The sequence below is a fragment of the Rhinopithecus roxellana genome, chromosome 17 (assembly GCF_007565055.1).
Source record: "Rhinopithecus roxellana isolate Shanxi Qingling chromosome 17, ASM756505v1, whole genome shotgun sequence".
Classification (NCBI taxonomy): domain Eukaryota; kingdom Metazoa; phylum Chordata; class Mammalia; order Primates; family Cercopithecidae; genus Rhinopithecus; species Rhinopithecus roxellana.
Genome location: NC_044565.1, coordinates 9,020,512 through 9,037,811, shown reverse-complemented (window position 1 = coordinate 9,037,811; position 17,300 = coordinate 9,020,512). Strand labels below are relative to the sequence as shown.

Below are 17,300 nucleotides of genomic sequence, written 5' to 3'. Positions count from 1 at the left end.
CTACTGTCTAACATTTTACTATGTGTTTCCTACAAACAAGAATATTCTCCTAAATAATCCCCATACACCAATGAAATACATTACTCCATTGACTCTTGAGGAATATTTCAAATTGTCAGAAAAAAACTAAAAAATGTTTCTCATGACAAAATAGTCCCCAGTAGAATCACATTCTCTGCAGACAAATTTATGCTACCCTGGTCTTACTTGGGACACCTGGGGACACTGAGCCAGTGCTTAGCTACTGAGATGAGCCAGCCCTGCAGCTGGGCCCAGCCTGCCCCGTCTTCTTCTCATTTGCATATTCCCAGAGCACATCCTCCTGCCCTGAAGGTTTATTAATAGGCTGGACACACTTCGTGCAGGAGTCAGATCCAGTCAGGACACAGCATGGACATGAGGGTCCCTACTCAGTTCCTGGGGCTCCTGCTGCTCTGGTTCCCAGGTAAGGAACGAGAACATTAGCGATTTACTCAGCCCAGTGTGCTCAGTACTGCTTGGCTATTCAAGGAAGTCTTCCTATAATATGATCAATAGTATGAATATTTGTTTTTGTGTTTCCAATCTCAGGTGCCAGATGTGACATCCAGATGACACAGTCTCCATCCTCCCTGTCTGCATCTATAGGAGACACAGTCACCATCACTTGCCATGCCAGTCAGAGTATTAGCAGCTGGTTAGCCTGGTATCAACAGAAACCAGGGAAAGCCCCTAAACTCCTGATCTATAAGGCATCCAGTTTGCAAAGTGGGGTCCCATCAAGGTTCAGCGGCAGTGGATCTGGCACAGATTTCACTCTCACCATCAGCAGCCTGCAGCCTGAAGATTTTGCAACTTATTACTGTCAAAAGTGTAACAGTAACCCTCCCACAGTGTTACATACCCGAACATAAACCCCCAGGGAAGCAGATGTGTGAGACTGGGCTGCCCCAGCTGCTCCTCCTAAAGCCTGCATCGGCTGAGAGTGTTCCTCAGATGCAGCCACACTCTGATGGTGTTGGTAGAGGGGGACATGAAGTCACGTTTGCACCATAATACTTTTCGCTTTCTCAGCCCCAACTGCACAGCCATAACAAAGACTCTCCTATTTTAATAAAGACAGAGATGCTTACACCTGAGGAGTCTAGTTTATAGCTTCAGTTGGAATTCATATAATAAAGAAGCCAAAATATATGTTCTAAGCAAGAATTGTCTTAATATGGAGAATTAGAGTCTAAAGTACTGAAGTCTAAATAAAATGTAGAGATGAATCTCTAAGTTTAATGTTTTATTTGCAAAGGAATATTTGCCAAATGGGGCATACAGGAAAACTCAGTGGTCTTCAATATGTTGGAAGAACAAAGAGAAGGTTAGGATTTATGAAAAAGGGAAAATATTACCTATGGCTCTTTGAGAAAGTTCGTTGGCACTAGGAAGGGTTGGGAGCTGGCAAGCTGAGACTGGTAAGCAGTGGTGGACAAAGTGAATCCTAGAATAATATCAGTTATCTTAGAAGTTGTGGGTAAATGTGATTTCAAGGAACAAGAAGCCAAAGCAGTGAAGCTTGAAGAGAATTCTGTTACTGAAATGCCAAGGATTCGGTGTAGATCCTGCTGCTCACCACACAGAAAAAAAATCACTAAGACAGCAAGTATTGCCAAGGAACAAGTTTTAATCAGGTGCTGCAGCCAAGGAGATGGGACACCATTCACAAATGTATTTCTCTGACCAACTAAAATTAGGGGTTTAGATAGCAGGGAAGAAATGTGGGACAACAGGAATTAGGGAGGGGTAATGAAGATAATCTGGTCAACAGGAAGCAGGAGGTCAGTTAGTCAATCATAATGAGTGAAGGGTCTGACGTCTCACTGTCCTGATTCAGTGATATGTAAGGTTCAACTCCTTGATAGTATCTGGAGACCTGATGGTTGGTTTCCTGAGAAAAGAACTCAGATAAGACAAATGTAACTATCTTGAGTTTTAAGATTGGGGGAGTCAATTTCTATGTTTATTCAAAAAAACCATAAACATTGGTTCCATGGGATAATAGGGCCTATTTCCATTGCATTCTAGACACAATACTTTGCACACTGAGTGCCTTTCCCCCCTGGTTTCTTGGCTCTGTTGGGTATGATAAGAATGACTTAATTCCTATGATTAACTTTCACACTACAATCTTTCAAAACCAAGGATATAGTAGTCATGAAAGCTGATATTAGAAGCAGGATTCTCTGGTGCTCCCTCAGAAAACAGAATGCACCTGCCCCTGAAATACGGGCTATCTAACCATGTGGTCCTGTCTGGAAGCTTACGGGTTGTGGCGCTGATGCTTTCAGCTTCCTACAGCATTTTTCCGGGTGTTTCTGCAGTCCTAACCTCTGTCCCTGTGTCTTTCTTAGGTACCAGTGGAGAATATTGAGTCATCCTTTTCTCACTTCCAAATCTCATGGGAGGATCTCTTACTGGGCAACTCTATAGGACAAAAGGGAGCTAAAAAGACATATTTACATAAGTTAAGTGATTTTTCCCCCAATGAGGCCATTTTAAAAAATTATATTTAAAGGCACAAGTTGAAAACACACACATCCATCTTTATTTTCTTATTAATGCAAATGTACATTTGCAAATATTTTCAAAATTGTAAAGGTTGAAAACATAATTATTTGTCCATGGAATGATCAAGCACCTCTATAATTAAATGGAGTAAATATTTTCTTGAAAATCTGTACTCATTGAAATAAAGAAATATATTTAAATGTGTGAAGCTACATTAGAAATTATTGGACTTAAATTCAACTGTGCAGCTTGGTTTGGGATGTTGTTCACTCCTGTGAACTGTCACAAGAATCTTGTGTCATGTGTAGTCACTGCTGTTCAGCTTTGTCTTCAGACAATTTATATCTATAGGCTGAAGATGATCTCTGTGTCCTGCAGAAGAACCACTCAGCTGAACCCCTCCTTGATCAGCCAGATGATCGTGAACATGAGCATCCATGAGAATGAAAATGAATGTTTACTGTTATTAGCCACTGAATTTAGTATTTAACTAGTTACCAATATTTAATGCATAAAATCTTACTGATACAGTATTTATACCTCTACCTATATATACACACATGTATTTTTTCTTAAATTGGTGGTAAAAATGTGAACATTTAGTAATCAAATTATGAAGTGATTAAGGGAAAATTAAAGACAAAGTTAAAACTAATTAGTATTTCCTTAAATAAAGTTTACCTTATTTATGGAAAAATGTGCATATATATATACAAGATACATAGAAGTGAATATATATTTAATAAAAAATTGGCTATAAATATATATAGTATTCATATACATTTAAATAATCTGTTACATTTCATAAAAATATGATATTCTGCACCACATATAGTTCATACTCTTGCTAAAGAAAATTTCTTTGTAGCCTTTATTTTTAAAACTCTACCAAATGGTTGTCCTTACCTAAAATATTTTTCCAACCAAGTAGAGCTCCCAGGGTAGGACTAGAGTATATTTTGACTAATGTTGAATAGTAACAAATGCATCCTATGAAGTCTCCATTATGTTCATGCCCACGATGATGATATGCCAAACAGAGTTCTCACAACAATGGATGCTGGATGGAGTCACATTGTCAAGGAAGCCTGGAAATGTAAAAACCATAACAATGAGTAAACTGCAAGGGTTACATCTGATGATCACATTGCAAAGAGAACAGCACATTGCAAAGAGAACAGTACTTTAATAAAAATAATTTTTTGTTTTTGAGACGTAGTCTTGCTCTGTCGCCAGGCTGGAGTGCAGATCATCAGGCCTTAAAAGAAACACAACAGGATGACTGCAGACAAAGCCATTCTGGATGAGCAGTGAGTAGATGTTTCAAAAATGAGCCATAAAATTTCCAAGTGAATATTAATTGAAATGCCATTAATGAGCATGAGGTTTTAAATAATGAGGATGATTCAACACTTGGACTTCAGTCAGTCACCTTTTCCAGCTTTCACAGGGAGTCTAATGAACAAATATTGTGGAGGTCCCTGTGGGGACTCAATAATAAGAGTTTCAACTAACTGAGATGTATAGGGCTACTGGCTCTTCTGAACACCTAACCCCTCCCGAACCCCTAACATTGTACCACACATCAGGGCTCAGACGAACAGCTGGGGTCAGGTGATACTAGTAGACCTCATGTAACATGAGGAGGACACTGGTTATTTTCCTATATATGAATTTGCCTTTCTTTTCAGTTATATTTCTGCATAAAATATTATTTGGGGATTTTCCAACTGCTTTCATCAGAGTCAGGAAATTCTTCCATACTATGGCTTTGGACCAAGCAACTTTTTTACCTCAAAAAAAAAATGAAGCAAAGTGTAACTCATGAGCTTGTCATGTGCACAGGTGCAACTATCCCTATAGACAGAGAAAACCCATTATTAATGAAGCAAAGCTGGCACATAAACCCTTGTGCTATTGAATTGCTATGCTGTCAGATGTGGTGGAGGTTCTGAAACACTAACCATGAATGGTGCTATTATTCCCATAAACAGAATATTTATATCTTGAAAATGAGCTGTAGACTCATCATTGTTATGCAAGCTGAACAACTTGAAATGCTCTATATTTTCTCAGGGTACAGTTTTCTGGCTGATGGTTTTTTGTTTGTTTTGTTTTGTTGTTTTTGAGACGTAGTCTTGCTCTGTCGCCAGGCTGGAGTGCAGTGGTGTAATCTTGGCTCACTGCAACCTCCGCCTCCCAGGTACAAGTTATTCTCCTGTCTCAGCCTTCCCAAGTAGCTGGGACTATAGGTGTGTGCCACCATGCCTAGCAAATTTTTGTATTTTTCGTAGAGACGGGGTTTCACCATATTGGCCAAGATGGTCTCTATCTCTTGACCTCATGATCTGTGCACACCAGCCTCCCAAAGTACTGGGATTACAGCTGTGAGCCACTGCGCCCGGCCTGGTTGATGGTTCTTAATCCAAAGAGTTAACATGACAATTATACCATTAAATTGGAAGAACTGTTAGGATAAGCATGTGACCATTTAGACTTAATACAATACTGGATAAGTTTTCAACACAGGGCGTTAGGATGTATGCTGGGGCTATAGACTTAGCCCATATAAAGCAAGAGCAAATAGAATTCATTTTATATATTTTAGAGAGGAAGTACAGAAAATATGGACCCTAGGGGACCTCCTGGAATGTTTCTATTTATTGCCACTTCCAGTGGTAAAACTCAGAGAACATTTCAACAGTCATCGGGATGAAGTTCTAGGGATCACAGTCATGTGAAGAATTCCCTGCACTTGGATCTCCAGTGAGGCAAAGGGAAGATGAAATGCATAGTGGGATATGGAGGTGTAAACACCAGGGACAGCCTCCTGGTCAGCTTAAATATTGAAAAGTGTATTTATTTTTTCTCTTTAGATTTATCCCTGAATCAGTTGGAACTGAGAAAAGTCATTATGTCTGGTTACGCCAAAAGGTGTTTATTATCATGAATTAATGGATAAAAAACATTTGGGGAAACCAGAGTGACAGCTCAGGCAACTCCAAGTATTCCTTCTGCTATTCCTTGATCCTCTCCCTGTCCTGTGTTTTCCAAAGTCAAGAAGGATACTCTCATTTTGATGGAATCCGGGCAAGTGAAGATATTGTGCCCACAGGACTGTGCTGCCTGGCTGTGACCCAGACCAGGAAAATAAGCACATTTGAGTGAGATTAGGCACTTCCCCTCCCTCATCTCAATCCAAAAGCATTCTGTAACAACACGTTTGATGGACATTCTTCACCACATCTGGGACTTAGGACATGTCCTCCAAAGACATGAGGAGTAGCCTTTCCAGACTCTACCATAGAGAAAGTATTGCCAGAAACTAGAGAATGAAATAAATATGAAAGAAGCTGGTGACAATAACTAAATGTGCCATGCATATATGTATTTTAAATAATTTAATCTTTTCTATAAAATTCAAAGTGCTGTTTTTAGCCACCTTTACAATTTAGACCACAAATTAAATAATAAGTACACAGACTAGTGACTCATGAAAGAAGATCCTTTTTTCCTAGACGGTGTTGGGCTGAACAGATTGGAGTTTCCCCCACATTTTGGGAAGCACAATGTTATGTGAGTAGCATGATGTTCTTTGTAAAGTAAATATTTATGTTAGGTTGTAGCATGTTGCTGTTGATACTAGTAATGCCTGAAAATGCCAGTGTAGAAAGATGTGTATTTATGATAGAAAGCCACAGGATGCACTTAGGCAGAAATAACACCTGCATCCATGAAAACAGATGAATCGACATGAGACTGAAATGAAGATGTCAACACAGGAAGGGCTGCAGAGAAAGGGGTCAGATCTCTAGTAGTTGATAGCAGAGTTGCTGTCCTTCTGGGGGCAGTAGTGAGAAGAGCTGCTCTCTTTTCTGCAGGAGACAGCTTGAATGTGGAGTCTCAGGCAGCAGGAGCTCCTCCCCAGCCTGCGCCAGCAGTACCATTCTTGAAATTGCTGTAGAGGCTTTGCCTGGAGCCTGTTCCTTAAGGCTCTTCAACAATTTCCAAGGAATTTAATATCCTCTAGTAAATCCTTTTATGCTTCATGGGTTTGACATTAGCAACAGGAAATATAGACAGTTTACAGTGACATCATTCACGGCCTCCGTTTTTCTTGCAAAATACAATGCTTTCCAGGTGGACCTACCAGAGGAAGCCAATGTTAACAACAATCCACGTCACCAAAAATGCAAGACAAATAAGCTCGGGAAAGCCACTGGGTTCTCACGTAGCTGCACTGTCCCTATGCGAAATGGGATAGTGTAAAACTCTTAGCTCCACCATCAGAAAGATGGCCTAGTGTGACCTTCTCAGCATAGTAAGTCAGTATTTATAGACATTTAGATACTAACAACTTTAGCACTGTAATACAGGCAAAAGTAGAAAAGAAAATAAATTGGACTACATAAAAATTTAAAATGTGCATCAAAAGTCATAATCAACACAATGAAAATGTAACATGTGGAATAGAAGAAAATATTTGTAAATCATATATCTGATAAGGGGTTAATAATATCCACTATATAAAATTAAGTCCTGCCTGTCAACAGTAAAAATAAAATACCTGATTAAAAATGAGAAAAGTGAAGATGGCCAAATAGGAACAGCTCCAGTCTCCAACTCCCAGCGCGAGCGAAACAGAAGACCGGTGATTTCTGCATTTTCAACTGAGGTACTGGGGTCATCTCAATAGGGAGTGCTGGACAGTCGGTGCTGGTCAGCTGCTGCAGCCCGACCAGTGAGAGCTGAAGCAGGGCGAGGCATCGCCTCACCTGGGAAGTACAAGGGGGAAGGGAATCCCTTTTCCTAGCCAGGGGAACTGAAACACACAACACCTGGAAAATCGGGTAACTCCCACCCCAATACTGCGCTTTAAGCAGGAGGGCACACCAGGAGATTGTATCCCACACCTGGCCGGGAAGGTCCCATGGCCACGGAGCCTCCCTCATTGCTAGCACAGCAGTCTGTGATCTAACCGCAGGGTGGCAGCAAGGCTGGGGAAGGGGCGCCCGCCATTGCTGAGGCTTAAGTAGGTAAACAAAACCGCTGGGAAGCTCGAACTGGGTGGAGCTCACAGCAGCTCAAGGAAACCTGCCTGTCTCTGTAAACTCCACCTCTGGGGACAGGTCACAATTAAATAACAACACCGAAAAAGCAGCAGAAACCCCTGCAGACGCAAACGACTCAGTCTGACAGCTTTGAAGAGAGCAGTGGATCTCTCAACACCAAGGTTGAGATCTGAGAACGGACAGACTGCCTGCTCAAGTGGGTCCCTGACCCCTGAGTAGCCTAACTGGGAGACATACCCCACTAGAGGCAGTCTGACACCCCACACCTCACAGGGTGGAGTTCACCCCTGAGAGGAAGCTTCCAAAGTAAGAATCAGACAGGTACACTCGCTGTTCAGCAATATTCTATCTTCTGCAACCTCTGCTGTTGATACCCAGGCAAACAGGTCTGGAGTAGACCTCAAGGAATCTCCAACAGACCTGCAGCTGAGGGTCCTGATTGTTAGAAGGAAAGCTATCAAACAGGAAGGACACCTATACAAAACCCCATCAGTACATCACCATCATCAAAGACCAGAGGCAGATACAACCACAAAGATGGGGAAAAAGCAGGGCAGAAGAGTGGGAAATTCAAAAAATAAGAGCGCATCTCCCCCTGAAAAGGAGCGCAGCTCATCACCAGCAACGGATCGAAGCTGGTCAGAGAATGACTTTGATGAGATAAGAGAAGAAGGCTTCAGTCCATCAAACTTCTCAGAGCTAAAGGAGGAATTATGTACCCAGCGCAAAGAAACTAAAAATCTTGAAAAAAGAGTGGAAGAATTGACAGCTAGAATAATTAATGCAGAGAAGGTCATAAACGAGATAACAGAGATGAAAACCATGACACGAGAAATACGTGACAAATGCACAAGCTTCAGTAACCGACTCGATCAACTGGAAGAAAGAGTATCAGCGATTGAGGATCAAATGAATGAAACGAAGCGAGAAGAGAAACCAAAAGAAAAAAGAAGAAAAAGAAATGAACAAAGCCTGCAAGAAGTATGGGATTATGTAGAAAGACCAAATCTACATCTGATTGGGGTGCCTGAAAGTGAGGGGGAAAATGGAACCAAGTTGGAAAACACTCTTCAGGATATCATCCAGGAGAACTTCCCCAACCTAGTAGGGCAGGCCAACATTCAAATTCAGGAAATACAGAGAACGCCACAAAGATACTCCTCCAGAAGAGCAACTCCAAGACACATAATTGCCAGATTCACCAAAGTTGAAATGAAGGAAAAAATCTTAAGGGCAGCCAGAGAGAAAGGTCGGGTTACACACAAAGGGAAACCCATCAGACTAACAGCAGATCTCTCAGCAGAAACTCTACAAGCCAGAAGAGAGTGGGGGCCAATATTCAATGTTCTTAAAGAAAGAACTTTAAACCCAGAATTTCATATCCAGCCAAACTAAGTTTCATAAGTGAAGGAGAAATAAAATCCTTTACATGATAAGCAAATGCTTAGAGATTTTGTCACCACCAGGCCTGCCTTACAAGAGACCCTGAAGGAAGCCCTAAACATGGAAAGGAACAACTGGTACCAGCCATTGCAAAAACATGCCAAAATGTAAAGACCACCGAGGCTAGGAAGAAACTGCATCAACTAACGAGCAAAATAACCAGTTAATATCATAATGGCAGGATCAAGTTCACACATAACAATATTAACCTTAAATGTAAATGGACTAAATGCTCCAATTAAAAGACACAGACTGGCAAACTGGATAAAGAGTCAAGACCCATCAGTCTGCTGTATTCAGGAGACCCATCTCACATGCAGAGACATACATAGGCTCAAAATAAAGGGATGGAGGAAGATCTACCAAGCAAATGGAGAACAAAAAGAAGCAGGGGTTGCAATCCTAGTCTCTGATAAAACAGAATTTAAACCATTAAAGATCAAAAGAGACAAAGAAGACCAATTACATAATGGTAAAGTGATCAATTCAACAGGAAGAGTTAACTATCCTAAATATATATGCACCCAATACAGGAGCACCCAGATTCATAAAGCAAGTCCTTAGAGACTTACAAAGAGACTTAGACTCCCATACAATAATAATGGGAGACTTCAACACTCCACTGTCAACATTAGACAGATCAACGAGACAGAAAGTTAACAAGGATATCCAGGAATTGAACTCATCTCTGCACCAAGCGGACCTAATAGACATCTATAGAACTCTCCACACCAAATCAACAGAATATACATTCTTCTCAGCACCACATCGCACCTATTCCAAAATTGACCACATAATTGGAAGTAAAGCACTCCTCAGCAAATGTACAAGAACAGACATTATAACAAACTGTCTCTCAGACCACAGTGTAATCAAACTAGAACTCAGGACTAAGAAACTCAATCAAAACCGCTCAACTACATAGAAACTGAACAACCTGCTCCTGAATGACTACTGGGTACATAACGAAATGAAAGCAGAAATAAAGATGTTCTTTGAAACCAATGAGAACAAAGATACAACATACCAGAATCTCTGGGACACATTTAAAGCAGTGTGTAGAGGGAAATTTATAGCACTAAATGCCCACAAGAGAAAGCTGGAAAGATCTAAAATGGACACTCTAACATGACAATTAAAAGAACTAGAGAGGCAAGAGCAAACACATTCAAAATCTAACAGAAGGCAAGAAATAACTAAGATCAGAGCAGAACTGAAGGAGATAGAGACACAAAACCCTCCAAAAAATCAATGAATCCAGGAGTTGGTTTTTTGAAAAGATCAACAAAATTGACAGACCGCTAGCAAGACTAATAAAGAAGAAAAGGAGAGAGGAATCAAATAGACGCAATGAAAAATGATAAAGAGGATATCACCACCGACCCCACAGAAATACAAACTACCATCAGAGAATACTATAAACACCTCTACGCAAATCAACTAGAAAATCTAGAAGAAATGGATAATTTCCTGGACACTTACACTCTCCCAAGACTAAACCAGGAAGAAGTTGGATCCCTGAATAGACCCATAGCAGGCTCTGAAATTGAGGCAATAATTAATAGCCTACCATCCAAAAAAAGTCCAGGACCAGACGGATTCACAGCTGAATTCCACCAGAGGTACAAGGAGGAGCTGGTACCATTCCTTCTGAAACTATTCCAATCAATAGAAAAAGAGGGAATCCTCCCTAACACATTTTATGAGGCCAACATCATCCTGATACCAAAGCCTGGCAGAGACACAACAAAAAAAGAGAATTTTAGACCAATATCCTTGATGAACATCGATGCAAAAATCCTCAATAAAATACTGGCAAACCGGATTCAGCAGCACATCAAAAAGCTTATCCACCATGATCAAGTGGGCTTCATCCCTGGGATGCAAGGCTGGTTCAACATTCGCAAATCAATAAACGTAATCCAGCATATAAACAGAACCAAAGACAAGAACCACATGATTATCTCAATAGATGCAGAAAAGGCTTTTGACAAAATTCAACAGCCCTTCACGCTAAAAACACTCAATAAATTCGGTATTGATGGAACGTAACTCAAAATAATAAGAGCTATTTATGACAAACCCACAGCCAATATCATACTGAATGGGCAAAAACTGGAAAAATTCCCTTTGAAATCTGGCACAAGACAGGGATGCCCTCTCTCACCACTCCTATTCAACATAGTGTTGGAAGTTCTGGCTAGGGCAATCAGGCAAGAGAAAGAAATCAAGGGTATTCAGTTAGGAAAAGAAGAAGTCAAATTGTCCCTGTTTGCAGAAGACATGATTGTATATTTCGAAAACCTCATTGTCTCAGCCCAAAATCTCCTTAAGCTGATAAGGAACTTCAGCAAAGTCTCAGGATACAAAATTAATGTGCAAAAATCACAAGCATTCTCCCAGTAACAGACAGAGAGCCAAATCAGGAATGAACTTCCATTCACAATTGCTTCAAAGAGAATAAAATGCCTAGGAATCCAACTTACAAGGGATGTCAAGGACCTCTTCAAGGAGAACTACAAACCACTGCTCAGTGAAATAAAAGAGGACACTAACAAATGGAAGAACATACCACGCTCATGGATAGGAAGAATCATTATCGTGAAAATGGCCATACTGTCCAAGGTTATTTATAGATTCAATGCCATCCCCATCAAGCTACCAGTGAGTTTCTTCACAGAATTGGAAAAAACTGCTTTAAAGTTCATATGGAACCAAAAAAGAGCCTGCATTGCCAAGACAATCCTAAGTCAAAAGAACAAAGCTGGAGGCATCACACTACCTGACTTCAAACTATACTACAAAGCTACAGTAACCAAAACAGCATGGTACTGGTACCAAACAGAGATATAGACCAATGGAACAGAACAGAGTCCTCAGAAATAATGCCACACATCTACAGCCATCTGATCTTTGACAAACCTGAGAGAAACAAGAAATGGGAAATGGATTCCCTATTTAATAAATGGTGCTGGGAAAATTGGCTAGCCATAAGTAGAAAGCTGAAATTGGATCTTTTCCTTACTCCTTCTCTGAAAATTAATTCAAGATGGATTAGAGACTTAAATGTTAGACCTAATACCATAAAAACCCTAGAAGGAAACCTAGGTAGTACCATTCAGGACATAGGCATGGGCAAGGACTTCATGTCTAAAACACCAAAAGCAAGAGCAGCAAAAGCCAAAATTGACAAATGGGATCTAATTAAACTAAAGAGCTTCTGCACAGCAAAAGAAACTACCATCAGAGTGAACAGGCAACCTACAGAATGGGAGAAAATTTTTGCAATTTACTCATCTGACAAAGGGCTAATATCCAGAACCTACAAAGAACTCAAACAAATTTACAAGAAAAAAACAAACAACCCCATCAAAAAGTGGGCAAAGGATATGAACAGACATTTCTCAAAAGAAGACATTCATACAGCCAACAGACACATGAAAAAATGCTCATCATCACTGGCCATCAGAGAAATGCAAACCAAAACCACAATGAGATACCATCTCACACCAGTTAGAATGGCAATCATTGAAAAGTCAGGAAACAGCAGGTGCTGGAGAGGATGTGGAGAAATAGGAACACTTTTACACTGTTGGTGGGATTGTAAACTAGTTCAACCATTATGGAAAACAGTATGGCGATTCCTCGAGGATCTAGAACTAGATGTACCATATGACCCAGCCATCCCACTACTGGGTATATACCCAAAGGATTATAAATCATGCTGCTATAAAGACACATGCACATGTATGTTTACTGCGGCACTATTCACAATAACAAAGATTTGGAATCAACCCAAATGTCCATCTGTGACAGACTGGATTAAGAAAATGTGGGATATATACACCATGGAATACTATGCAGCCATAGAAAAGGATGAGTTTGCATCCTTTGTAGGGACATGGATGCAGCTGGAAACCATCATTCTTGGCAAACTATCACAAGAACAGAAAACCAAACACCACATGTTCTCACTCATAGGTGGGAACTGAACAATGAGATCACCTGGACTTGGGAACGGGAACATCACACACCGGGGCCTATCATGGGGAGGGGGGAGGAGGGAGGGATTGCATTGGGAGTTATACCTGTTGTAAATGATGAATTGATGGGTGCTGACGAGTTGATGGGTGCAGCACACCAACATGGCACAAGTATACATATGTAACAAACCTGCACGTTATACACATGTACCCTAGAACTTAAAGTATAATAATAAAAAAATAAAAATTAAAAAAAAATGAGAAAAGTACATGAATCAACATTTCTCTAAAGAATATTCTTTAGAAATAATTAGATACCTAGCATAGGAAAAGATGCTTAATAGTATTAATCCTTCGAAAAATAAAAACAAAACCCATCTCTCACCTATTAGGATTTTTTTTTTCCAACAGAAAATGACCAGTCTTAGTGAGAATTTAGGGAACTGGAACTCCTGTGGACACTGTCATGGTGAAGTAAATGGCCCATCTGCTGTGAGAAACCAGGTGGTGATTCCTTGAAGAATTAAGGGAAATAATATATAATTCAGCAATTCCACTTTTGGACATACACCCAAGTAATTGAAGACATTAACTTGAGGAGATATTTGTATACTCACATTCAGAACTGAATTATTCACAATAACCAAAAGGTAGAGGCAACTCAAATGTTCACAAAGGAGGGAACTAGTAACCCAAATGTGGTATATACATACAATAGTATATTATTTAGCTCTAAAAAGGGAAATTCTGACACATGCTACAACACTGATGAAACTAGAGGACATTACACTAAGTGAAATAAGCCAGTCACAAAAAGATTACTGAGTTATGATTTCACTACGGTATTTGCAGTACAGTTTCCATTTTGCTATGAATCAACACAGTCCCCCTCCCTTTCTTGCTTGTAGTTTTCTGGAATAACTATAGAATGCTCTGGAACTGTAACATTCTGAGATAGGGCACAATTGGCCAGAACAGCCTGCACTGGCTGCATTTCTGTCCCTACTAAAAACAGAAGTTTCTTCAACACCCTAACCCAGTGTGTCAAGTGATTCTAAGACATAAAACCCAGGGTGGGCTGCATTCCAGGGCCCCTCAGTTGCAGTCCTTGTGGGGTATGCATGGTCTTGATTCAATCCGGCCCCGGCAGCTTTCTGCTCTCTCTGGTTGACACTCTGTAAGTAGTAATCCACTTCATGTAACTGGGTGTGCATGGGTGTTGTGTCTCACCCAATTTGGGTAAGTTGGAGACCAGTGCACAGCAAACCTTCTTGGCAAATGGGTGCAGTGAGAAGGTTTGATGTGAGAGAACCATGGCTTACTGGTGAAGTTGGAGGAACAATACTCTCCAGTCCCTGGCCCAGGACAGAGACATCAGGGGATGCAAGGGCTGGACATGCAGATGGATGTTTAATGAGGAGGGAGGATAAATGGGACATGGTGAGAGGCAGCATTTGATGTGGTAGTGAGTCAGTGGAACAGCGGAGAAGCAGGACAGCAAGAGACAGCAAGAGATGGTATTTTGTGAGAAGATGGACATAGCGATCAGCAATGGGCAAGACAGCTATTGGAGAAATGGCAAGACAGCGACCAGTGAGAGAGGGCGAGACGGTAATCAGAGCTACAGCGATTAAAGCTACAGATTTGCTAAAATTGTAGAGCTGTTAACACTGGCCAAAGGCTGTTTTAAGAGCTATCATCTTTCCTGACAGGCAGTGGAGCCCTGGGGATGGGCAAGTGGGCACATAGCCACTGCTTCATGCAGGCCAGCCGCTCCATGCACCAGTTTCCCCGCGGGAGCCCAACCCACCTAAGCTGGGGGCCCTGGAGAGATCTTCATGCAGGCCCCACGTTAGAGACTGCTTGGCACCATTTTGGCTCCCACACACCTGTAAGGGTCCCCTCTGCCCACCTGCCCTATATCAGATGATCCAGGGAATCAGGCCTTGGGCTAGATAGTCCATTTGAATTCCCCATAGCACACCTGACAACATCCTCGTTGCTCCTTCCCTTAGTCACTTTTCCTCAAATGTCATTTTATTTATCCATCAGTCATTTTATCTTATTTTCTGCCCCAATATATGTGTTTGCTTTGCAGTTTTGGCTTTGGCTCGCTGCTAATTATGTTTGTGCAATTGTTTAAGGCAGGACACTTGGTTGTAAGAATACTCTTGTTCTGTTGACTCTAAGAAGCCAGAGTCACATTGTTCTATGGCCCCAACCAGGCCTTTGGGGCTCACTGTTGGTCACCCCACTGAGGCTCCAGGATTTCCTGCACTGCTCAGCCCCTGGATATTCCAGGGCTTCCTGGCATTTGGTGTGGGGACACTCCTAGGCTGATACTCAGGTACTCTGGGTATTCAGCATTTGGTATTTTTGGCCACTCCCTGGATGCTCCAGGATTTTCAGCATCAACATTCCTCCTAGGATTGTGGATTGGAGCCTCACCTTATGGGAATCTTGCTTTGCCTTCTCTTGTTTTCTGCCCTAAAAGTATCATTTTCCATAACGGCATTGTGTTTTCTTTTTGTCACTTTGTTTACACTTTTTATTCTACACTTTACTTAATGAAAATATTACTTTAAGGCCAGGCATGGTGGGTAATCCCAGCACTTTGGGAAACCAGGGTGGGTGGATCATTTGAGGTCAGGAGTACAAGACCAGCCTGGCCAGCATGGTAAAACCCCGTCTCTACTAAAAATACAAAAATTAGCCAGGCGCAGTGGTATGTACCTGTAATCCTAGCTACTCGGGAGACTGAGGCAGGAGAATGGCTGAAACCTGGGAGGTGGAAGTTGTGGTGAGCCAAGATCATGCCACCTCAATCCTGGCTGGGTGACAGAGCAAGACTACCTCAAAAAAAAAAAAAAAAAAAAAAAAGTAAAACAAAAAATTTTGCCTTTGATGCGATAATGAGTTTCTTTTAAAACTTCTGAGATTCGTGTCTTAGAGATTTAACTGTTGTGTTTTGCTGCTTTCAGCTTGTTCTTCCTTTAAACAGGTCTGGGATCATTGCTCTCTCCTTTTGCTTCTTCATCAGCTGCTGTGACTTTTTCACCTCCAGTTCTGACTGTTTTTGCAGCCTTGATGCTGAAGTGTTTTGTCTTAGAGTTCTGTGGAAGCAATGTTTTCCCCAATATAGTATTATTCTATGGACTTGGTTTTTTAACATATATAACCAAATTTGGGGCTTTACTTTTTTATTTTTATACAACTTTAAAAATATATATATTCTTCTTTGAGATAGAGTCTCACTCTGTCACCCAGGCTACAGTACAGTGGTGTGACCTCAGCTCACTGCAACCTCCGCTTCCTGGGTTCAAGTGATTCTCCTGCCTCAGCCTCCTGAGTAGCTGGGACTATAGGCACGTGCCACCACACTTAACTAATTTTTTTTTATTTTTAGTAGAGATGGGGTTTCACCATGTGAGCCAGGATGGCCTCTATCTCCCGATCTTGTGAACTACCTGCTTAAGGGCTAATGAGTGCCTATCCACCTCCATGCTGTCTGACTTAAAATATTTGATCATCTATAAATTTTTTTATTCCACACTCCTTGGCCAAAGGAACTACCAAAGAAACCTAAAAACATCTCATTCAAGCCATGGTGGGGAACAGGGAGTCACTCTACCACTATTCGAAATGTAGGCCAGATTCAAAAAGCCTTTTAAAATTATGAAAATAAAATAGTGCCCTTTTCCACAAAAGAAAATAATAGCTCCTCTGTTTAACCAGAAGACATAGTCTTACTAAAAACTTAAAAAGAAAGAACTGGCTGGGTGCAATGGTTCATGCCTGTAATCTCAACACTTTGGGAGGCTGAGGTGGGCGGATCACTTGAGGCCAGGAGTTCAAACCCAGCCTTGCCAACATAAAAAAATCATATCTTTACTAACATTACAAAAAATTAGCTGGACATAGTGGCACATGCTTGTAATCCCAGCCACTCAGGAGGCTGAGGCATGAAAATAGCTTGAAACCAGGAGGCAGAGGTTGCAGTGAGCCCAGCCAAGATTGTGCCACTGTACTCCAGCCTGGGCAACAGAGCAAGACTCTGTCTCAAACAACAACAACAACAACAAAATAATCCCCCAAGAACTAATAATAACCAGAATAGGAGGTTCTTATCAGATATTCTTAATTACTCTAACTACTGTTAGGCTTCAGGAAGTCACTAGTTAGGTACAGCTATCCAGGATGAAACCTGTTGCTTACAAGGTCCTGCAGGCCCAAAAAGTGGATGCCACAACCTCCATTTATAAAACCT

At 41.1% G+C, this 17,300-nt stretch overlaps 1 gene segment (V, D, J or C); it reads left to right on the top strand.

The window, feature by feature from the left end:
• Nucleotides 1-333: 333 nt before the first annotated feature.
• Nucleotides 334-893, top strand: LOC115894309. The segment is given in 2 exon segments: nt 334-445; nt 571-893. Coding segments are annotated over 2 exon segments (378 nt in total).
• Nucleotides 894-17,300: the final 16,407 nt, after the last annotated feature.